Raw genomic sequence first — 25,023 nt, forward strand, 5'->3', positions numbered from 1 at the left:
GGTTACAACACTGACGAGTAGCAAAGTCTACGATCTTGCAGAGTGGAAGTAGCAGCATTAAGTATTTGGAGAGGGCTGATTACAAAAATGAAGTGCAGCTGGTGTGGCTCTGCTCTGACTCCAGCACACCTCCAGACAATCACGCGAACAGGGAGAAACCCACACAGGGAAGTGGCAGCAGGTTTACTGAATTAGCGTAGATGTCGCGAGCAGATGCAGACGATGTCCCGGTATCTGATGTAACGATGGCAAAACAATAACAGCTATCCACTGATAGCTAATATTTTTTTTATTTTTGTTACACATGTTACTGTGATGTAGCGTTAATTAAAAATGTTTCCTGGTCTATGCTATTTTTCCTCCAACAATATCTGTGGTATTCATTTATGTTAACTGCAATCTTTAATCCTTGTAGCCCCTATTATGAGAACGGATTTGATCTACACTGTTGTAAATATCACATTTCAACCACACAATGTATTCATGTACCACCAACAAACACTGAAAACAGTGAGGGTGAAACATTACTTGCTCAATATTATTGATGAATTGGCGCCCCCTAGTGGTAAATACTATGAATATCCCATTATCCTGTATCCACAATACAGGACTGAAAAACACCTTTTGTGGCTAAGGTTTAATTCTGTTGTGAAATGAGTCTTTTTTACTTTTTAGATATTTTGCTTAAGTAAGCAAAATTAGTACAAAATGATTAGCATTTCAAGTACATACATTCACATTTAAGCATCACTAATGCTGTGGCTGGGAAAGGAGGGACTACTTTTAGCTACTTTACACTGATAGGTAACCTAATATGGTTGTATATACAACAATTTTGGAAAGAAATGTTTTGAAATAAATGTTCTGGAGAGTAAAAAGTGCAATATTGGCTTCAACAATTTATTTTGGGTATCTGGAGTGTCTTCCATGCCAGTCAGTTTTTTTATAGATCAGAAAATATGTGATTCAACAAAACATACAAATTTGGCTCTGCTTAGTATGTCAAATGCAGGCTCGTTACATTCCCCAATCTGAAGGTCTCCATTCACGATTTGTAGACTTTGCAAAGGTGTACCAGATTTTTCTTGCACGCTAATCAGAGCAAACTGGGTTTACAGGTTTTACAACAAGGTCTGTGGATTATTTTGAATAACCTGGTCAGGTTTCCTGGAAAGAGATGTCACTGTTGAGTTTTTCTAATGTGTTTGTTGCTTTGAGCACTGCGACCTAAGATATATTCTAGATTAAATTTAAGAGAAGGCCGACATCTCTACAGCCGATATAACCAACAATAACCAACTCGCACAAAAACAATCTAGATTGATTAATAGCGCTGAAGGAAGGACAACCATTATTTTTGATTTTGAGGTGAATATTTGCTTTAAAGAGACAGCTAAAACAGAGCATTTTACTCAGAATACTAATATATTAAGACAAACATTATGATAATTTTGTTTTTTCTTTGAACATTAAAGCACATAATCCAAGTATTGACCTGAAAATGAGCATGATATCTGCTCTTTAATTTAATTTTACAGCCCCTTCTTCTGCTTGTCTTTTCCTTGTTGTCATGCCATGCGATGATTTCAGTGAGTTTGAACTCTGTAACAAATGCAAATGAGAAATAAAATTACTTAACCTAGTTGTGTTACTATAAAAAAAAATACTAAAAATATATTTTTCCCTAAAGACATGCCATGTTATTTTCTGTTTATCAAATTTCCGTGCAGCTGTATGTTCCGCTGTCGCATGAGAGAGAAAAACACACCAACAAACGCTGTAAGGATTTGTGACTTTATGCTTTTATTGATATACAACAATATTTATATCTTAGCAGTCAATTATTTCACACATTGGATAAAAAAAAGAGTGGATAAGAGATGGGAGAGTGTGAAGAGAAGAAGGCGATAATCCACTAATCCACAGGTACTGGCAGGTCCTGATGGTTGTTGACCTCTAGACGGTAGCTATTGATCTCAGGTTGTTCACTGCTGAGCTCAGCGTACTCTACTGAACCCTGCTGACACAAAGCAGAGCAATAAAACACTATCATGGCTGATTCATTTATCATCTTCATCTGGATGCTGATCCTTAAACACTGGCACACACAACACAAAGCAGTTAAGACTAAAGCACACATCGGTGCGGTCGCTAAGTACTATTTAAAACCAGGGCAGGATAAGGTTATGAAATTGCTTTTGTAGCTCCTGGTAATCTGCAAAATAATTGCTCCTTCATGAGTTTAAATCTGATTTTAAACTGTGTTTTCATCCATCTTCCTAACTACCAAAGTGGTAATTCCTAATAACACTCTCAGAGGATGCTCTGTTTTTCACCATAATAAGAATTCAAAATGTCTACCGAGCGTTAGTTTCCTGTGGAGCAGACAAATAATAAGACTACTGTCAAACAAAATCGCATAATCTGCCATCAAGAAGATATACAGATGAAATAATCACCCATTTCTAGATGCTGATGTCACATCCTTAGTGCATTACTCCACATTCCTCTCTTTAGCTGCCTCTAATACCATGTAGGGACAAACAGGGCGGTAAGGAACAGCGATGATTAAGGCATGTTGGGGGACAGTTTGCTGGTCGAGATGGGTTTTGAGGTAATTTGACTGGGCCACAGCGCTGATCTGATCGGGTGATAAGGAAGGAAGCCCCAGCCCAAATGCCTTTGTTCTAGTCTGGAAACTTTGACAGCCATTTCCCTCTCGCTCCGGCTTATGAGCCTGCAAGGTATCACTGTGACCAGGAGGCGGACAGCGCAGGGACATACGGGGGATTTTACTCATTCAGGACACAAATCACATACATTAGTAATGCTATCGTATAAAAGTCTTTATTTAAGTCATTGTTCAAGTTAATGGTAAAGATGTGTGACTTAAATTAGTTGTTTAAAAGGCTACTAATATTACATATAATTTCCTTTGAAAACTACATACAGCACAAATAAAAAAATAAACTTGTGACAATGTATTTATAACTCTGTACCTGTATACAGTACAAACTCCATTCACATTTTAAAGATGGCCACTAGTGCACACTAACCATGAATAATATGTGTCGTAAAGCTTTGAAGCCTAAAGCTAAAGTATTTAAAAAAAACTCCATAACATCTCAGCTCACGTAATAAAGGAATACTTCACTCACAAAATTAAAACCATTTTTATATTAATTACTCCCACAGTGCTTCTTTGAATTCTTTAATAAAACTTAGTTTTTCTTGCTTAGCCTCTAGGAAATACTCCTCGTTAGACTTTAAATTGTGACATAACTCAAGCATCAGTGTGCACTGTACAATACTAACCATTTTAAAATGTGTTTGTACTGTACACAGATAATGAGTTATAATTACATTGGGACTGAAAGGGCCTCCAAAGACTTAGCAAGAAGAATACGTGTGTAATTGTGCAGATAAAAACTTACATAGTCATGATGGTCAGCAGCACCTAAAGGCAAAAGCATAAAAGGTTAAATGTGTGTAGTGTGTGTCACACTTCAGAGTTATGCATGAGTCATTTGACAGTTATAAGGGCGTGACTAAGCTCGCAGACTCACTTGTTCTTCCTCTGCAAAGGCTTTTGTTTCAGTGCTGTCCCTGTTGTCTGAGTCAATATTTTACTATTTTGGAATATTCTCTTTTACTCTTACAGATGCTTCTACAACTCAGGATTATTTTGCGACTGTTAACCGGGAAACATTAAAAGTCAGATAAACTGCTTGATAGACACATCCAGCGCCTGATTACTGTTTTAAAAGCAGGAAGGTCCTGCCAGCACTAACAGGAAATTGTCACAGTTCTGTAAACTGTCCATCTAAATAACTGGAACGTTAAGTACCAAATGATCCACTGGATTCACTCGTTGTTAACATTAAGGGCAGGTAGTGAACACTGGTATGATAATAAATATGGCTAAAAAAAAAAGCTGAAAAAAAGCTAAAACACTCGAGTTGGGTGATGATTCGTATTTGTCGCGACAAGCGACAAATACATTTTTTTTATTATGCTATCACACAGTAACCTTATCCATTGTCAAAATAAAGATAGTCATCAGTGCAACTTTCAGATTGTTAAACTCACCATGTGGAGAGTTTTGGAGCTCGCTGTACACTGTTTCTGTGCCTTTCCTCAGGAGGACTGTTGATAATAAAAAGCAACAAATTAGCCTACTTGAACATCAAAGACAAAGTTTATCATATAACTGACTGTCAGATCTATCATGAGCAGAAATCTAAAAGTAGGCGGGTTGTGCCCCATTCTGTAACGGCCATCTTCAGCCCTTTGGGATCTTGATCACAGAGAACCATAACGAAGAAGGAGCCAGTGCCAGAAACCAGCCAGGCAATTAGCTCAACCCTTCCTGTTTATGAGGTCTGCAATGGTTCTGGAAATCCCTGCAGTTACAGCAACTTGGAGATGTACTGTATTAATTATGGGTAATTATGCCCCTCCCAGGAAGTGTTGGTATGTATTATCAGCTATAAAGGAATGTGGGAAAAGCAGAGAAAAATGTTTTTCTATTGGGAGGTTAGTAATGAAGAAGAGACAATGTGTAGAATGGTCAAAAACTAGAGGAACTAAAAGTAAAACAAATTATAACATTTTCATTTACCTCTGGCAGGGTCTACTGGCTGGGGATGCACCACCTCAGTGTACTCCACATCAGGCTCGTTGGACACCATACTGCTCTCCTCGTCATTGGCTGTATTTAAATACATAAAACACGTTAAACCCTCTGCATTACTTAATATTTGAGTGTACTACTGTTCATTGTTGACAAAGGAAATAAAAGTTTGAGAAAACAATCCCAACTCAAGGTCTTTTCCAAAGCTTTCAACCATATGATTACTGTGTGTGCTACAGACCTTGAGTTGTGTTTTACTTTACTTATTAAATCAAATCCGACCCTTCAAGTAAGGTGACCAGACATCTCAAAAAATGTTGATTGGTGTGAAATCTTATCTTGACAAATGGCTGTGACAGTTGAAAAAAAGGTTGGGAGGGAAATACCCATGGATCTTTGCAGCCTGACGGGATTCAAACAAAGTGTTTTGCAAGGTCAGCATCAAGGGTACTCCATTATAATTACTGTTCGTCAACACTGTATGTAATGCACTGAAGGCTACAGACACTATTGCTGTGATACTGAGGTTAGCGAATAAGTTTGCCAACTGCATGACTCTTCTCTACTCTTCTACCTTCTCCACTATACTTTGGCATTTACTATAAGTCCATAATGCCAATTGTTGCCACAGTGGCTGCTGTTCAGCAAAACTCTAAGGGCTTGCTTTGAGGAAAAATAAGTGGAAGCTGTCTGTGTTCAATTATCAATTGACTTTCATGGAACTTTAAGGCATTTTCAGAAAAAGTATAATACAATGATAACCTACTTATTACAAGCCCAGCTCACCTTCTTCAGGTGGTCGCTCGCTCCACACACTGACTGCAGCTCCGTTCACCCTCACTGTGAAACACAGAAAGACAAACATCAGAAGCGATGCCAAACCCAGACTTTATCTTAGTTGTAAACATTCTGCACTAATTAGAATACAGAAATATTACTTTATAATTGGCTGTAAAGTGACCTATTGACAAGCCACATGTATGTCAGCTGACAAGTAAAGTGTGTTTTGGTATTTTTTTCAAGAAACTTTTAGGAAACATGAATATTTGCTTTCTTGTTGAGTTATATGGTAAAAACTATGCCACTTTTTCAGCTATCTGGTAATTAAACCAATTAGCTTAGCTTACCATAAAGTGTGGAAACAGACCAGTTTTGTCAAAAGGTAAAGAAAAGAGTCTTGTTTAACCCATACACATATAAGTGTACAATAGTAATGGTGCGGGTTTACAGATGGGTCATTATTTTTTTATTTTAGAATATAAAAAAATGATTTGCACCAAGACAGTCCAACAGTTTCCTCAGTCCAGTTGTCATGCTAACTTTAGCTATACTTAGCTTAGCTAAACTAAGCTAACTGTCTCCTGGCTGTAGCTTTACACTATAACAGTCAGACATAAGAGTGACACAAGATTATTCTCACATTGCTCTCCGCAAGCAAGTGAATAAGCATATTACACTTGAACAAAAGTCAAACATCAAGCTTGTATTCTGTTCTTAAAGCAATAATGGAGAGATGCTTTTTTGTGGTCCATTTCTACAATTTGGGCTTTCATGGAGGCTTTACTACTCATAAAATAAAACTAGTAAAAAAAGATTTCCTCTGGTAAATACAACAATCGACAGCTGCTTTTTGCACAATAGGATGTTAATTCAGCAGCGGCTGCACAATAAGTTCTGGCTAAAACAACTTCCCAGTCAGTAACGTAATCTCACACTCAGCTCAAGCAAGGCACATGTGGTCATTTCCTCCACCTGCTGCATGCATTCAAATCTGCCTAGCCTGAAACATAATACGCCCCACCCTACCCAGCACCACCACTGTGATTACCATGACCTGCTCTGTGCCAACAGACTTTTTGCCCACTCAATTGTTCCAACATTTCAAGGAAGTCTCTATTGTGTTCCCTTTTAGGAAATGAATCAACTTTATGTTATGTTGGTATTCTTGTCTTGGATCTGTGCAAAGTATGGTCGCACCATACTGTAATCAGAATATAAGCATGATAATAACAATAATATTCTCTTGGACTGTAATTTATGCATAAGAACCATTTTTAGCCTCAGCTACAGCAAAATGAATGGTACTGACACACTTCTAAATAAAACCAACGTCTTTATTCTACAAGTGTCTCTTTCAACCAGTCAGAGGATCAATCAAAAATATATACAGACATTTCCTGTAATGGTGATGAAATGTATATACAAATTGGAAAAGCAGAGCAGTTAAAACAATAAAGGACACAAAATCACACGTCCGAGGTGACTGAAGAAACAAAGGATGAAGACAGTAATGTTAAGTATAAGTTCAAAAGCCATAATTGCAGGAGGAGGGGAGAGGGAGCATCAGGTCCTGGTTTATATTGTTTCATAACACGCCCCTCCTTTTCACTGAGAAAATGTGTCCAAATCCTTCAATACTCATCACAAACATTATTGTCTCTTGTGTTATTTTCCATTCTTGCTCTCAAAGTCATTTCATGGAACTCCCTTTTGCTTTGAAAGTAAAAAAAAATTAAAAATTGAATTCAAGTCCCGCCCATTGTGGGGCATCTCTACACTGTGGCTGGGATACTGTAGCTGCTCCTGTTGCTGATGTCAACGGGAAGCGACGCCACGCTATCTCGTGCCCCATTGGTCCCTCTCCCCTCCATGCCATCATAGACTGGCGCTGCGCCTGGAAGGGGATGATAATGGATGCCCTAAGCAGTTTGCAACATTTGACAGTAAATGTCATGTACTTTGATTTAACTAAGCTGCTTCTTCTGGCGTTAAAACAATTTGAAGCGTGGAAAGTTTAGGTCCTACAACAACTTTGTTCAAACAACATCCTACTTTTCCTGCCTCTGCAAATACATACTTAAGACACGAACACAATGGACATGCAAAAATAGTCAGATGAAAACAAACAAACGCGTTGTGTGTGAACATAGACTTTAACAGGATATCAGGACATCAACTGGAAAGCAACATCGATAAACAGAGGGAGCCAGGCTGACCACAACATGAGCCTTGCATGCATGAAATGGATTTCTGCGGCTACAACAGGAAACATGCTATGACTGTTAGGGCCAGAGAAATGACTCATGGCTGTTATGATGAGGAATTATGAGGACAGTCACAAACAGAGAATAGTAAAACCAAGCTACCTGTGGCTGCGTTATAAACTTCTGTGTCGTGGGTTAGATTCACTGTTAAAGAGTCATCTGATTTAGGGCTCGAAGGCTTTCTGAGAGATGGTAAAAATAAAGTCAACTCTGCAGCACTGATCAAGGAAATGAAAAATCTACTGAATGCCAGAATGATCTAAAGCATGAAAACTATGTGCAATAAAACCTGAAATAAGCTAATAATGCACTTCAATAACCATACTGGTGGTCTTTAAGTTTGGGAGTTTTTGTACTTTTTTTAAATTTTCATGTACATTTATTTTTTACATTTTTGTATTTAACACAGAACATACTTTTAGACCTTTAGTGAGTATTCATGCACAGATCATTATATTTGAATATCCAAGCACCTCTAACATTATCTTCACGAGGTGCACTTCTCTAATGTGCACTAGTACTGGACACTACCATCATGCAGTTTATTAAAACATGTATTACGTGATCGCACAGATATACATTATGACCACGACAACTTAACAGCGCATTATGTGGTGGCGGCGTAAAAATTATATACACCACGGAAACAATTTAACATTGTATATCCATAACTATGTTTTTATGTATAATCTTTCGTGCATATTCACCTGAAACTAAGACTATTTGTGTTTTCATTACCTTAAAATGAGCCTTTTTTATTTATTGAATTTAGCTTCTCACCGACCAATTAACTTTTTAGCAATTTATTCATTGACTGGGCGACAGTTACAATGCAATTTCCCTTAGGGATAAATACATTACATTTATTATATAATAATAAACATGCTCATTTGCTTCAACAGGAGACAGGACTGTCAAAAGGTAACAAATTCTGCCATCCAGCACCTAAGAATCGCACTAATGATCACATTAAGTTTGTGTAAATTTGTTTAATCCTTACTAATAGGAGTAAAGAAATAAATAATAATTTGTGATTTAATGGAGAGTTATGAAGAATATTTATTCTACAAACATGGAAAACAACTAGTATGGTTTTGTGAAGGCTAAAAATAACAGAAACATAACTGATACACCTTTATATCTACACTGTCACTGACTTCTACAATATCTGTCACATTCAGAGGAAGCAAGTAGTTGAGCCAACTCACACTGACAATTCAGCAGCTGCTTCTCTTTTACCTACAATTAGAGAGGAGATGTGAGAAGAAAAGCAGGAGGAAGTAGGTGGAGGACGGTTGGTTTTCATACATAGTTAGACATAAAAAGGTTCAGTTGCTGGAGGACTGTAGGTCTCTCTACCTCTCTTGGATCTGAAGCACAGCACACACACAACCACCAACACAGACAGCGCCAGAAGACTGAAACCACCGATCACCACTTTTTTCCACAACGCCAGCCGCACTATGGAGAGAGAGAGGCAGAGAGGGAGAAACACAGAAAGAAGAAAGTCAGTGACAAACGGGAACACACAGGGGAAAGAAGAGGGCGAGAATAAAATGGGACCTGATGGTGAAGGTTGTTTTAGACAGAGAAAGGAAGTGATAAATAAAAAAGGTTTTAAAAGTGACAAAAAAAGGGCACACAAATCCAATTAACCTCTCACAACCTTCCTGCTTGCTTTTAAGCAAAGCTTTAATAGTTTTTTTTAATTCGTCCCTCTTTCTTTAAATTCTGACAGACCGACACAATAACCTGTCCACCATCATAGCTTTCTGCTCTTACTTTTTTTCTTGTTTTTCTTAACAAGAGAAAGTTCCTTTTGCTGTTCGCCATATATGGACTACACTGGCTACCCACAGTGAGTTGAGTCAAGAGTCTCCAAGCTGATGGACTCAATCATTTGTGTCTCTCCTTGGTATGAAGGTTTTTTCTTTTATTGGAGCAACACTTAAAACTGTGTCCTGATCCTATGAAAGCAATCCTTGAAGCAGGCGCCATCTAAATCCAGCTCTTGAACCAAACAATGGTACTCTCAGAGATATTACCTCGCCCACAAAACCTCATGAACTGACAAGGATTGGTGGGTTTGTTCTCTTTTCCTATGCACTTGAGACTTTTTTTCATTTTGAGCATTGTGTCGACATTTTCACTTCCATGTTTGGTGGACACAAGCAAAAACATACTTAAAATAAATGACTAAACTATCAATTCAATAATGAAACAGCAAGGCTGGGGAGAATGAAACAATGTGATATTTTGGCTCGACTAGATTAACTGAAATGTTCAATTAAATCTAAAGTTTTCATTGACAAAACATAAAGTAGTAGTATAGTTATCTTTCGAAACACACACACACACACGTGCACACACGCACACATGCACACACACGCGCACCGACACACACACACACACACACACACACACACACACACACACACACACAGAGAGAGTTTGTGGGCCTTAACTCTGTTTCTGTACTTCTTGTTTAATTTCCGTCTACAAAGGAAGTTTTGTGTTAGTTTTTTGCATTCCCTAGAGGTCAAGGTCAGTCCCAGAGCAGCCAGCCTGGAGCAGGTGGCATCCCTACTGAGCATGAATACTGATCAGTCTCACCCTCTATAGTGACAGAGTCACTGCGGACGACATCGTTGGCGTGGTTGACAGCTTCGCAGTAGTACACGCCGCTGTGCTCTTTGGACAAACTGTGGACCTGGTAGTCCGTGTTGTTCTTGTTGGATGTGGTGATATACAGCGGCTGGTCGCTGCCAACACGGTACCACTTAAAGGTGACAGGCGGAGTGCCTTTAACTCCACATATGAGGTAGAGAACATCTCCCTCAGATATTTCCGGTGGGTGGGGGATGACAGTAAGAATTGGGTGTGTCAGAGGCACTAAGAGAGGAAAGTGGAGGAAAAGATAGTATTGTGTCATGAAAAGGTAACAGCAGCTTAATCATATTGCCTTAACGATATATTTAAATACATAGTTTGTATGTAAAAAAAAAAAAAAAGGATAAACATACTGGTTTGTAATATTTACCTATGACAGTAGCATTGAGTCTTTTACTGAGCGGGGCTTCCCTTTGGCGATTCTTTGCCTCGCACATATACTTGCTTATTTCATCAGGCTTGGTGATGCTGACCGTGAAGAGAGCTTGTTGTAAGGGCTGCTTGACAATGAAAGTGCTCAGCTGTTCGTATCCTGTCAGCAGGGTGTAGTTTATTGGCAAGCTGCCAAGTTCCGAATGACAGAGGATCTTAAAGGGCCGTCCTAGGACAGCTCTGCCAACCACTGAGATCTTTGGTGTGGAGACAGAAACTAAAGAGGAGAAAGAGAAATATAAAAAAAACACACTGACTTGCTTGCTGCTGCCCAAAACAAGGCAATGAGAGCTATGATAGTAAGCCAAAACCAGAATGTAAAATAATGAGCTGAAAGCTGATAACACACTGCAGGGGAGGTGAAGATTCAAGTTCAGGTTCACCCTTTCACATTACACAAAGTCATTTGTTCTATTGCTAATGTATAAATACTGACCACAGTGGCTTTGAGTTGGGATTTAACTTCTTAATTACTCACATATTGTGTATCAAACGTTTTCAGTCACACATCCAATCAGTAAATATAATACAACATTAATAGATGTTGTTAAATTACTATTATGGTTGCACACTTTTTTTCCCGGAAAAAAACATTTCTGACATTTTGTGGTTTTGCATAAATTATGAATACGAGATAACTGAGAGACAAAATGTCTCATATTTGAAGGTTTAGTTTGACACACAAGGAAATTCTCCGTCACGTCATTGATTTTATGCTCTAGAAGCCCTTATGTTAATCTTATATGTTAAGTACACTCTTAATCTGTGTATTCAAATTTGCATCTGAAAGAGAGAAAGTAAGCTTACCTTTCGGGCGCACAGTCAGGGTTGCACTGTGCTTCACGATGCCCTTGGCCTGAGCTACACAGGTATAGTTGAAATCATACAGAAGGGCAGTGCCAGAAAATACTCCAGCGCTTTTGGGGATCAATGGGCTTCCAGGTGGATCAAGAGTGTAAATCAACTCCTCCCTGTCAAGTTTTTCAGAGCGCTCACTTTTACAAGTTAATGCCATATATTCCTTTTGAAAGACTTCAGCAGGAGACATGGTGAGAGTGGGCACTGAAAACAGCTCTGTGGACACATTAAAAAACACATGGCAACTTATCACCTGCATTGATATTACTTCATAGTGTAAATGCTGATATGCATGAAGCTTCGAACCAACAACACGTATATATGATTGTCAAGTGAAAAACAATAAACTAATAATATCGTTATTAAAATGGAGAATTAAATTGGCTAAAAGAAACCTTTGCCCCAATCCTGAATTGCATAGCTACAGTAGGATTCACAACAAACAATCACTGTCTAAACTCTTGTAATAGTGATGAAAGCATTTTAGCTCCCAAGCTAACACTAACAAGGTTAGTTCACTGCATACAAAATGATCAGAATCCAAACTGTATATTGCCAAGTACGTTACACATACAAGGAATTTGATTTGGTTAAAGGAACTCAATTCGAATTAATTAACACATTGTTGTTTTATTATATTTTTTAACTTGTCTGATAACCTTTTACTATAATTTGTCAGTTTTAGGATTCCATTAGAATATAGTTAACAGTCATAATTTACAAATCAGTGGTTAGAATACAGATTCATACAATATACAGATACACAGGTCATCTTTCCTCTGTCCACCCACCAGTCACTGAAATCGTCTTTGTGTCGATTTTCACAACATCTCCCATCTCCACCCTGCACTCAAAGACCTTGGGGTCTTTGGCCAGGGCAATGCTGCTGTGGTTGACTTTGGTGTCTCCCCTGCTGAGAAGCTTGTTCCCCTGGCTCAGGTAGAGATGGATACTCTTAAAGGTCTGCAGAGCGTTTCGGACGGCGCACGAGATGAAGAGTTGGTCTCCTTCATAAATCTTAGGGGAATGGGGCAAGATCTCCAAAACTGCTGTGATGGGAAGCGCTGAAGAGACAAAGCCAATGTAGAAAAAGCCCCGAGACAACTCAAAATGCTTTGAAAAGTACAAGACAACTCAAAATGCCACTTACCTTGGACTGACACAGTGACAGTGTTGCTTTCCACAGACTTAAAGGAGTCGGGTGTTATAAGGACAGTATAGGCACAGTGAATTTTGTGGATGCCAACGGTGCTCAAGCGTAGCTTAGCGTCTGTCTTGTTGAAGACGACCTGCTGCTCCTGGATCTCTTTGGAGTCCTCGTAGAAGTAGAAGAAAATGGAGCCCGTCTCGCCGGGAGCCACGCAGCTGGCTCTTAACTCCTCCCCTTCACTGACTACAACCTTGGTAAGGTAGAGGATTGGTTGTGAAAGGCCTGAAAACACAATATGTAAGAAATGCTCAGATTGAATCCAACTGTACTGATAAAAAGTTTAAATATGAAAGAGCACCACCTTCTGCTAATGATCAAGAATTTCTTCCACATCACTCTCATCACTTACATTGTTAAGACTTTTTTAAACTTACACACAAGGGATTTAAATTCATGCTTGACATAGTTCATTATTAAAAGGCACACATTAATGTGTGTCCTGCTAACAGGTGTTTAAATTAACTACACTTTAACCACATGAACAGATAATAGTCCTGCTGTATCCAGAACAACTAACCGACCTGTTACTGTGAGTTTGCTGGGTCCGCTGGTCATTTCTTTCCCCTCAATGTTGATCTTGCACGTGTATTTGCCGTTGTTGAAGACCCTGGTTTCAGACAGAGTGTACAGAAGATCCTCCGAGCTGCTGGAGGTCTCGGTGTAGATTGTGTTGCTGTCCTTGTATATTGTGTACTCACGACTCAGGGCCTCGTGCCCAGAGCTGCTGACAGTCGCCCGGCATCTCAGGGTCACATTGGTGTCGCGGGTCACGTCATTACTGGGCTCGATGGACAGGGTGATGTCTCTTATCATAAACACTAGGGAGTAAATGCAAACAAAACTAATTAAATGTAATAAACAAGCTAATCTACCACACTAAAATAGCTTTCTAATGTTTTTGCACCATTGTCCTTTAAAAAAAAACGTTCTACTTGTTTTTTAAGTTTTGTATGTGGCATTAATGTGTGTTACATAAACAAGGATGCACCCACATATCTTCTTGTAAAGCGAAAGTCACTGCATGGACCCAATTAGACTAGAAAGGTTAAATCTTGATTTGCTATGATTTATTTATCCAAGATTTTCTGAAACAGTTGCAATGTAATATGACAGCCGTGGGGCAATCCGGGCAGCAGCCTGCCAGAGTCACTTGTTTATTTATTTGACTAAATATATCTTTATGATGTAATGTAATGTACAAACATGAAAGGCTGTCTCCATAGCCAGTGTTTGCTTTGTTCGTTATGGGCTTCTGTTGAAACACGGTGGACGTTGAGAAGAGCAAACTGTGTAGAGGTACGAAGGGCTCATCCAAAAGTAAAGAAACCTCAATGATTTAAAGATTCATAGTTTAGACTAATATATGCAATTTCTGCTAAAAAGGTCCCCCAAAATCTAATAAACTTTTACTTTTCTTCCCCTTCTTCCTTTGAGCTTTAACACTCACACATTTTGAAAAGTAGAGTTATCATTAGCAACAAGTTTGCAGATGAGAGGTATAGAGGGCTTGATGAGTGTCATTGGTAGGCCTCAGGGTTTGGCCTCTTACAACCACCTCACTATGAGTCGTAACAGGGATGGGCCGTTGTGCTCACTGATTTTACACGTATGTAATGGTTCAGCTGCCAAGGACAAGAAAGGACTTATCAACAATGACAACACGCCTTGTTGTCTCCGGATTACAACAGCAGCCAGACTGCATCATTCACATGGCCGCGTCACTCTGACGATCACCTGAACGGACTGAAATCATGAATTGGTCCAGGTGGAAAGTAATCAATCAATCCACAGAAAATATTTGCTCTCACAGTCACAAATATAGAAGCGACTGTCCCAGACTGAGGAGGAACATGTTGTCTTTTTCAAGAAACTTTTAAAAGAGTAAAACCATGTAGTGTTCCCCGGTGTAACCAGACAGAAAGCATCTGTACACAAACATCAAGCCTCTCCACCAGATCACCCATCTGGTCGAGTATCGGAGACAACAGGCTGCTGTTGTGGCTCAGACGAGGGTGTGTTGTGTTGTGAGGCAGTAAACAAACCTGCAAAACAAGGGGAAAAATGGGCAGGAAAAGCACTTTGTCAGACAAACAGGCCACCCGGGGGACCCATCACCAATTCAGAGCCTGCTGAATCTGGCCCACACCCAGCATCATTCAGCAGGACCTGGCAGGGCTGATGATGAGAAAACTCATGCGTGCAGGGCAGTGATTTACTCTGCGCTCTCGATGCGCCTTGTGAGTTATGGCAGGTACCAGCAGAGGAAGTGGTACCTCAACGAACAACGTTCATTTACGTGCTGTAATACTGTACCCAGGTACAATTTTGAGGTACTTGTTATTTTATGCTACTTCATACTTCTCCACTGCATTTTAGAATGAAATAATGTGCGTATTACTGGACTTATATCAGCTACAATTACTCATCAGATTAAGATTTTACATAGAAAAAAAACACATTTTAGCTTATAAAATACAACACATTATTAAAATGTAACTCCACCCACTGCACCATCTTGAAAAACACTAAAAAGAAAAGGCGCTGACTCCAGGATAACGTGCATGCTATATATATACACATACATACATACATACATACATATATATTATCCATACTGGACAACCCGGACCACCCTCTCCATCACCCTGCAGGGTCAGCGGAGTACTTTCTCTAAAAGATTCAGCGCGCTCTGCTGTCACAAGAACCGATACAGGAAGACTTTCCTGCCCACTGCAATTAGACTGTACAAGAAATCACCTCTGGCCAGATCCTCTGTGGACTAATTAACTGCTGTACACATTCACATTTGTGTTGATTTAAAGTTCACTCTCTTCATATACACTATACTTTGCATTTTACACACTGTTTAAACTTAAATTGTTTTCCTTAAATACACACTGCACAGTTATATTGTATTGTGTGTGTGTGTGTGTGTGTGTGTGTATATATATATATATATATATATATATATATATATATATATATATATATATATATATATATATTACATATTTTCCACATTTTAATTGCATACTCTGTAAACTTTTTAATTGGATACAGTTTGAAGCCAAATGGGTAAAATTATACAATATTTTATGAAAAAGCTCCCCCAAAAAATTTTCATTTCTTCTATCCTCTTCCATTAATCATCTTAAACCCCCTTTGATTTATCTTATGACATTTGTACTTGTACTTCCTACTTTTACTAGGATTGAGCACTTTAAAGATAAATTGAATAACTAAATTCAAAGATGTATTTTTCCGTCCGTTTCTTTCAGGAAAAAAACACAAACCAATGGAAATGCTTGTCTTCATTCAAGTCGGGACCTTGGGCCTGGCTTGGACAATACCTCCATCTCTCGGGCTGACTCATGCCTTCAATCACCAGCCCCAACAGAAGAGGACAGGGAGGCGTGTGACACTGCTCACCAACATGTTCCCAACACTCCCTTCCAAAGCTCCAATAACAAACAGGACTGTTTCCACTGACTGACCATGTGTCTTGAGACTGTGTGTTTGGGAGTGTTCTTCAGTGAAGGACAACTGATTGAAAAGTCTTCCAACTCAACGCCCAATAACTTTGTCCATATGGAAAATAAAGCAATGATGTTCCATAAACACTGGGCCTTGGTTAAACTTAACTTTCTGCTCCGACTAACAATTCTGTGGAAGATATTCAGTAAACCGTTTCTATGTAAAGTGTAATTTATCTCAAAATATACTTACTTTGTGCGTTCACCACTCTCCATGGATGGAAGTCTTGGGGCAAGATAAGAAAGTAAAATACCAGGTTAGAGACAAATCTTTCAACCACCTCCACAAAGAGAAGTCCAACGAGTTCCTAAAGAATAAGACAGGTCAGTGGGCTTACAGCTGGACAGGAGCATGGAGGTGAGCAGTAGTAAGAGGTCCATCCTGTCTGAGGAACACTGCGGCTCCCAACGCTGCTGCGGTCCTGGTGGTCAACAGACTTGTGACTATGCTGGCTGATTGGCGGCGCGTGGGGGGCAGATCTGATTCTGGTGGGCGGGATCAGACACAAAAGGTGGCGCTCTACCTCGGCCAGTGTTCAGCCAGCAGCGGTGGTTATCAACCCGAGCAGCCGCCGGCTTGGCTTAATTTGCCAGGAAGTGAGTGTTGTTTCCTGAGGATGTTCGTGCCGCCCGGCTCTTTGCTGTTGTGGAATGTTCTTCTGTGTTCTCCTTCATGTACAGAATGTCCGTTTTGTGTGTTATAAACGGTAGTCACAATATAATGTTGTATTGCTTGAGATGCAATAGCCACGTCAGGCCTTCGACCTCTGACCTTAGCTGGCTGGGCCGGTGAAGGTAGAGAGAGCAACAAGACAATCTTTATGGAGTAAATTCCATTTCCTGAAGGGAAAATAACGGCTCAGCTCTCACAGACATAAATCTTAGCTGGCTCTCACAGGACACAGGTAGGTGGAGCTATTGTTACTGGTACACATTTGTCTATTCATGACTGGTCCAGGAGAAGACCTGGGGAACGACTGAGAACAGACACTTTTAACTTCTGTGGTTAGTCGATAACTTGATCCAAATCAAGATCGAATGAAATAATCCCTCTAACAAGTGTTCATTATCAAAAAAATAAATTACATGAATGAATACAGTATACATTTAGTCAAATACTAATGTCAGTCCCACTCAGCCTGTATATGATATATTTTCATCTCTGGGCTCTTGCTGAGCTTTTTGGTCAAATCTGAAAAAAAAACAAGCTCCTGTCACCTCAACTGCCTGGATATTTATCTACTTCTTTTTCATCTTACTAAGTCCTTTCACATTTTTTCTGGTCTTACATTTTATATCCTAACATCTACACAATTAAAATAACCAGTAAAATTTGGTATTACTATTTCATAGAAGTTTAAATTTAATATTTAAAAGATATTCCGCAAAGACGGTCACACTGACGGGAAACGTTTGTATCTTTTATACTCCGTGTGGATTTCTTCTCAAAACGATTCAACATTCAAAACACCTCAAAGTCATCAATTTTCTCTCAATACTTAAAACACGTTCGATGTCTATGGACATGTAAGGCGTCACAAAGTTCAGTGTTGTTTATTCTAAAGAATAATAATTCCTCTTTTTGCTTTGATACACTGAAACAGAAATCCAAAACTGATCGAGATAAAGATGAGTGGATGTGTAAACAGGAACAGACAAATTCCGGTGTTGTATTTGGTTTATTTCATCTCCTGACTTATAAACCACAGTCAGCAAAGCAGTCACAGAGACAGACCTGATTGTTTTCATGTTTCCTTTACTACTTTGTTAAAGTTTCTTCTTTTTCTCCAGATCTAAAAGATTAAAACTCAAAGCAGGATACTTGGAGATGAATGTGATTCTGATCAAATGGCCCGGCGCCAAAATACATAATTATGGCCGAGCCGGTGAAGCAGGTGAGGCCTGCCAAACCATGCAGAGCGCTGAAGAGCTCAGTGAAGAGGTGATGGTGTGGACTAATGTGTTGACAGCAACTGTAGCAGCTTAAATGCCGACTGACTGGTTTTTGTTCCCAGTTCACAAGTCCCTTCCTTCTTTGGAGAAAAGCAAAGCTCTGGACAACTGATGCAGAGGGGTGAGGTGGGCATGGCAGGAAAGAAAGGAGGGAGCGGCTGTTGGGTAAATTGGGCATGAAAGGGGGCATGGTATAAAAATATGCGGTGAGAGAGTGTGTGTTTTTGTGTGTGTGGTGTATTTGTGAGGGTAAGGCGGTCTCCACTTTTTTCTCCTCTACCTCACTGAGGCTAAGGCAAACAAAATGCCAGCAAATTTAAAAACAGAAAATTACAAAACAGAAAAAGAAAAAACATTTAAAAAAGCTAAATAAGCAAAGCTGCACAAAATAAAACAAACAAACTCGGAGCTTCCCTTTGAACAGCACCACAATGACATTTATGCCAAAAATGTCCATGATCTCTGGAGTAGTAACGCACTCCGTCATGCGATTGCCTGCACCTGTCCATCATGCTGCAGACACAGGGGAGGCTGGCAGTTGCTCGACGTTGCTTTGAGGTGTCTCATGAAGTACCTGAGCGAGAGTTAGGACTCAGACAAAAAGTTGATACAGTGAGCACATACAGGTACAGAGCGAGTGTCACAGCTCTGATGTCACCGATTAACATGCAACTCACTTTATGCCTCCAACTTTGTTGAACAAAATCAAAACCAAAGAAGCCTGTCAGTAAAATCAAAATCAGAACTCAAAGACGGGAAAGCAACCAGGGTCAACTTCTGTTTATGGAACCGGAAAATTATGAAATGGCATTAAAAAGGGACGAAATAAATAAAGCAGGTCAAAAAGTATGTCAGGTATTTTGTAATATTTTGATTCCTTATGGGAAGGACCTATAGATCAGAAGTAGTCAATCACAGGAAACTATATTGATCTGATATCATTAGTGTGTGTGGATGGGGTAATTACCCACCCATCCAGAACTGTAAAAAGAAACTCTAACCTGGAAATTGGTGTATTTGTATTGCTATGTTGTGGCCCCTTTGGATGCCGTAAACCGGGTTTCAGTTTTAAGCAACTGACGCTGCTATCACCTTCAAACCGAAGCATTTTATCAGAAACGTCGGGGGAGAAGTTTGAGTCTGAATCGCGTGAGGTTTTTATTGCTTTGCAGGGTAGGTGGGCAAGTACCGCAGGCTCCCTGGAGGACTGGGTGCTTAGCATTTACTATTTCACCCTCCTCTCACTGAGCTAGATATAAGAATGTGTATCGTCCTAGGGGCAATGGAAGTTTTTCCATTTACAGGTACCACAAACTAACAAACAAACAAAAACACCCCCTAAGTGAAAACAAAAGGGCTTGCATGGAAAATGTGATTATGTTTAGCACGCTGGGGTCAGAGAAGCAAGAAGGAGAGTTCTAGCATGGGAGCAGACATTTTTTTTGGGGCATTAATTAAGTCCAAGGCTTGAAGGCCCACTGTAGGGCACATCTGTGCTATAATCCACTTTAACGCACGCGCACAAACACTCATCAAGTTAGCCTGGTCGAGGCGTCAGAATGAGCACAGTCCTCCATCTCTGGGTCCGTCCCTACAATCGTCTTGCCAGCGGTGCAGCAAAGTAGCAAAACTCTGTGTCCTTTGGCTGTGAGACGCCCATTAAAAATAATTCATAAACACACTGGGGTCCGGCGGAGGGCAAGTCTGTGTTTCCTGCACTAGTGAATGTGCATTTTGTACTCCAGGTGACCCCCGCCGACCCCTTCCACACCACTTCTCGTTTCGCAGGGGTCACAGTTCTTTCAGGTAGAGATACTCGCTGTGCGGCGAGGAGGAGTCCCAGCGGTGGGTACCACTTCTTTAAAATAGAACCTCTAATCTTCTGTATACGCTATTTAAATATACACACTTCTCAGCACAGCCAAGTCTACAATCATTAGCATCATAATAAGAATATGAAGAAACAGTGAGAATAATAATTATATATATATATATATATATATATATATATATATATATATATATATATATATATATATATATATATACATATATGTATATACACATATACATATAAATATATGTATATATATATATAGTCGTTCGTAGCATGAATTTTTGTCAGCAGCCATCACTAGAACATTCAGGGTGGTAATTGCATATGTACAACAAAAACGTCATTTACATCCCAGAGCTCAAAGCTGTGGTTCAGAAGTCATATGTGGTAGATTTGTTGGGGAAGTGTTGTTGATGAATGCTGGTGTGTTATCTGAGCCTCTTCTCCGCTGAATAGATGGACATGTAGTAGTCATTGCTGCCTACCGCCAAGTGGGGCTGAAGGGAGAAAAAGACAGAGGGCAGATTAGACGGTTGTGTTAATTTGTCAATTACAGTTTAACTGATGTGTGTGCGTTCACACAAACTGAGAAGAGGGTAAATTGTTTTCATTTTTAGACCTGGCGACTTGTCAAAGTTTAAACTTCTGTTCATCAGGGAAATAGGTTGTTGGCATCAGCTCTAACCCAAACTCTGAAATGTTGAATAACTACTGTTCTAGATGTGTTGCTGTGGCCAGTGAAGTGGTAGTTTACCCAGTGAGGATGGAAGGCTAAACAGCTGATGGCCCCAATCCTTTGTCCCATGAAGCCGTCATAATACTTTATATTGCTGATCACATCGCCGTTAGAGTTGTAGACCGCTATGAACTGGTTCATCGACCCACTGGAGAGCAGAGGATGAGAGAGAAAGGGAGAGAGAGAGAAGGAGACATAACATCACATTAATCATACGCTGTGTGGACTGCATTCATTTCATTTTGTGGTGACATGTAACCTTCTGTACGGATGCCAGCTGTATTGTCCTGTTACGGTATATTATTTTTCTTTGTCAAACCGAATAAAAACATAAGAACAATATTATGTTTTTCTTATTTAGACAAATGGAACAAAATAAAGAAGACCAAAGAAGATTTAAATAGTTTTTTCTTGATCATGACTTAACACCACAGAGCACCCGAATTCGGGGCTCCTGGGTTCCCTGTACCCATTCTTCAAGGAGTCGTATGAACCCCAAATGAGTTTCAATACTTGTGTTGATTTATATAGATCTTTTCACAATTTAATTTTGAATAAAATGTATATTTCCAAAAATGAAACTTTTTTGCTCAGCATGATATGAGCATGGTTAAGGCAAGATTCCCCAAAAATGCCTTTTCGAGTGGTCGCCGACTTGTTCCAACTGTATGGTTTAGGGCCTTTACAACAGCTCATATAGTAATGAGACCCCTCTTTGTAAAGATCATGACCTAATGAATCAAAATCTGCAAAATCACAATAAAATGCATAAAGCATTGGGGTGTTATAAATGAATTTCCGTCAAAAAATTGTGTCGTTCTGTTCAAAAATGTGAGAAATGTGACATTTTTGCCTAAAGATGGTCGGTATAATCCATGCTGGATAACCATCTCTGTGTACATTTCTGCTTAAGACGTGGGATGCGTTATTGATTGATTTGTAATACTTTAGACTTCTACAAGCTCGTAGGGTTACAAAGAGCTGTCTTTTATTGAAATCTGACTTTGTAAAGTGTATTTATTAACGATCTAGTGAAACACTACGGCCGCCCTCTGGAAGTGACGTCGAGGTTACGAGGTTTATGTAATTACATAAACTTAACGGTAAGTTGAATTTTTTCCGTTCAGACAGAACTCTTCCCACAAGGCTTTACTGTATTTCAGCAACTTAAATGAAGTTAATCAAGGTTGTGGTTCCAGAGATCCTTTAGGCAACGTTACTCGACTTATTTATTTATTTATGGGTAACTGTGGCTCAGTGGTTAGCGTGCCTAACTTTCAATCAGAGGATCGTTGGTTCGAGCCCCAGCTCTGTTAGTCTTTGTCGTTGTGTCCTTGAGCAAGACACTTAACCCCTAATTGCTTCCTATTGCTGTGTCGACGGTGTAAAGAGCAAACATGTAAGTTGCTTTGGATAAAAACCTGAGCAAAAAGAAATGTAAGGTTATTAAGAACCGATGGAGAAAAAGGTTTTCCAAGAAAATCTTTCTCTACGTTACTTTCTTTTTTTCAACTGCATAACTTGTCAACAATAACATTATGGACATTGTGAGAGTGCATGGAGGAATTCTACACCTGAAAAACATAAATGTTTTTTGTCTTATTCAGAACACGTAGTACACTTGAGCCTTTTGTGGCCTAAAACAACTAAACTTTTTTTCCCTTACCTTCCAAAAAACCCTGTTCCCATATGTTTCGCAGGTGAGAGGATTTAAGAAACATTTTAAGATAATCATGGCAAAAACCTTTTCACCTGCCCTCTAGTCATAACACAGGAGAGAAGACGCTTTAGATCTGACCGAGACAATAATAAAGAATGAATGGACCTGAACGTAACATTGTGGAAACTTAAACTGACACCTGCATCTACACATTAAAACTCACCAGGCGAACAAGTTGGCTTGTGGGTGGATGTCAAGCGCTGTTAACCCCTTTACTGTCTGCAGCACGTTGATGGAGTCTGGTGTCCGTGGTTCAAAGAATCGAACATCTCCGTTAACACTGGTGAGGAAAGAATAAAGTTACTAAACGCATTCCAAAGATATATCCTGTATATACAGACAAACTATATAATATACACGGACAAAGAGAGAGCATACCTGACACTGATAATGTGTCCATCAGTCTCCTTCTGTATATGAGCTTTGACCACCCAGGCGCCGTGCTCCCTGTAGGTCATCACCCGACTGCAGAAACCCACAAAAGACAAATGTCAGCGAAGGCAACATTTTAAAGTGTGTTTCTTCGCTGGCAGGAAACACAAGAAAATAACCAATTAAACCAATAAAAACATTTATACAACAATTATAAAGCCAAAAGGTATATCATGAAAACATACATTGACATTCAATAAGTGAGCGAAAAACATAGAAACAGTAATAAAACACCTAAAAAGAAAGTGATGAATAGATGATTATTAAATGATCTGGTTCAACCTTAAAAGTAACTAAAATGGCTACACCAAAAGAGACACAAATCAACTACTGCCTAAAGTTTCCAAGAAGACGGGAATCATCTGGATGAATTCTCGTTTGTATGTTATTGTTCATTTATTTAAACCGTGTCTGAACTTGTGTGCTGAAGCCTTCCTCTTGTATGTCGTGCAAAATAGAATGATAACCTTCTTACCAAGTAAAAAACAAAAAGCTCCAGTGAAAATAAAATAACAGCAGTATGAAGTACAAAAGCAGGTGTCTCTTTCTGCTGTAACATGTAATACAAGTGAAAGACCGCTGGGTGGCATCATTGGGCCATGACTGAAATAAGCAGAGACTGAAGTGGCATTAGAGCTGAAAACCAAAACCCCACAAGTATCTTTTTAGGACAGAGTTACCTTTTGATACCTACTACCCACAAAGCACTCTATTAAACTTGATCAAATACATCCAGACTACAGGTGTGACAGGATGTGCATTTAATCGCCATAAAATTCAAGGACAAATGCTAAACATGAATTTACAACAATCAACAGTAATTTTAGATTGTAAGAAACAATTTGTAAAGTGCTGCACACAAAAAGTAAAACAAATAATTTTCCACACACCTGTGGGTGTCCGGCTACTGGTGCTGGGCTAATCTCAGGGGGAGCAACATAGTTGCTGAAAGATGTAACTCCATGCCTGAGGGGAACTATGAAATTACTTTAAGATTTATGAGCCACTTCATTGTTTAACTGCTTTGTTTTTGCCCTTTGGGACTGAAATTAAAATAATGTTTAACCAACTGGGGGCACTCGGGGCCACCAGGGTCCATTAAAAGAGGTGGCATCCCCAAAGGGAGATTTACAGCACGCTATATATAATAAGTATAGATTAGAGAAGTGAATAATGTAGGACTGTGTAAGAGTTAATGCCCACATAAACTGCTGCGTAGGTGTTCTTCAATTTATTTAAATAGTGAGACAGTAAAATAAATTAAAATGTAAATTAATAATCAATGTAACCTTCTGTGCAATAACACAGTGACGAGGTCAGATTGAGAGAGTGCGTGTTTTTACCATTCATTTGGACCCATCCTCCTGTCAAATACGCGTACGGATCCGTCACCGAGGCCGGCTACGATGAGCGAACGCTGGGAATCGCAGGAGAGGCTGGTCACACAGCTGTCTGCTCCGGTCGGGATGTCCTGGTGGACACGAGCACAGCAATCCCCATCAAAGGCTTGTAAAGCAAACTACCAAGGTACCACTGTCAATACAGTGGCTAATTACACATTAAACCTTCTTTGAAATCATCAATCATGTGCTCTGTTTTGTGTTTGAAGTCGGACCCAGCATCAATATGCAGCCACAGGCAAAGTTGGGCCATTTGTATTTGTATTAGTCCATCCATCAAGACAATGATTAGCACACTAGGGACCATTAGACGCGTTAAAAACTTAGAAAAAGAGGAAACTGCACTAATGGTCGTAGCTCTGTCGCAGACTTCCTAAAACAGACAACAGCACGAGAACACTGTGGACAATAACGTAATGTATCACAGACTCATGATTTATTCATGTGTTAGTGTTTATCCTTTATTATTCATTATATTATTTCACTTGACTATCAAATAGCTTGGACCAGTTTACCTTAAAGTGTGACCACCTTTTGTGCAAAGATCCAGCGTGCTGCTCCACTT

At 39.5% G+C, this 25,023-nt stretch overlaps 2 protein-coding genes across 8 annotated transcripts in view; both read right to left on the reverse strand.

The window, feature by feature from the left end:
* Positions 1 to 1,866: 1,866 nt before the first annotated feature.
* pecam1b (platelet and endothelial cell adhesion molecule 1b) lies at positions 1,867 to 16,803 on the reverse strand. Of its 6 annotated transcripts, XM_068589016.1 has the most exons (14): positions 16,719 to 16,803; positions 16,574 to 16,606; positions 13,369 to 13,665; positions 12,788 to 13,069; positions 12,429 to 12,701; positions 11,587 to 11,853; positions 10,718 to 10,996; positions 10,291 to 10,569; positions 9,037 to 9,138; positions 5,420 to 5,473; positions 4,622 to 4,711; positions 4,090 to 4,146; positions 3,435 to 3,457; positions 1,867 to 2,017 (listed from the first exon to the last, which is right to left on the reverse strand). In XM_068589016.1, the coding sequence occupies exons 1-14, from the start codon at positions 16,759 to 16,761 to the stop codon at positions 1,916 to 1,918; spliced, it is 2,181 nt and encodes a 726-aa protein (XP_068445117.1). In that variant the 5' UTR covers positions 16,762 to 16,803; the 3' UTR covers positions 1,867 to 1,915. The 6 variants fall into 6 exon arrangements, with proteins under 6 accessions (XP_068445117.1, XP_068445118.1, XP_068445121.1 ...); XM_068589017.1 differs by lacking the exons at positions 1,867 to 2,017; positions 3,435 to 3,457; positions 4,090 to 4,146; positions 4,622 to 4,711; positions 5,420 to 5,473 and adding exons at positions 6,746 to 7,307; positions 7,780 to 7,859; positions 8,886 to 8,916; XM_068589019.1 differs by lacking the exons at positions 1,867 to 2,017; positions 3,435 to 3,457; positions 4,090 to 4,146; positions 4,622 to 4,711; positions 5,420 to 5,473 and adding exons at positions 7,213 to 7,307; positions 7,780 to 7,855; positions 8,886 to 8,916.
* A 3,593-nt stretch (positions 16,804 to 20,396) lies between these two features.
* The window catches only part of rptor (regulatory associated protein of MTOR, complex 1), a 126,378-nt gene continuing 121,751 nt past the window's right edge, over positions 20,397 to 25,023 (reverse strand). For both annotated transcript variants that reach the window (XM_068589217.1, XM_068589216.1), the window contains exons 32-36: positions 24,402 to 24,529; positions 23,005 to 23,091; positions 22,790 to 22,906; positions 20,925 to 21,054; positions 20,397 to 20,667 (exon numbers count right to left, since the gene is read on the reverse strand). In XM_068589217.1, the coding sequence (XP_068445318.1) occupies positions 20,599 to 20,667; positions 20,925 to 21,054; positions 22,790 to 22,906; positions 23,005 to 23,091; positions 24,402 to 24,529 (531 nt within the window). In that variant the 3' untranslated portion in view covers positions 20,397 to 20,598. The remainder of the gene's footprint in view (positions 20,668 to 20,924; positions 21,055 to 22,789; positions 22,907 to 23,004; positions 23,092 to 24,401; positions 24,530 to 25,023) is intronic.

Source organism: Clinocottus analis, unplaced genomic scaffold, assembly GCF_023055335.1.
Source record: "Clinocottus analis isolate CAN_PGR_092001 unplaced genomic scaffold, fCliAna1.0.p SCAF_22, whole genome shotgun sequence".
NCBI classification, from domain to species: domain Eukaryota; kingdom Metazoa; phylum Chordata; class Actinopteri; order Perciformes; family Cottidae; genus Clinocottus; species Clinocottus analis.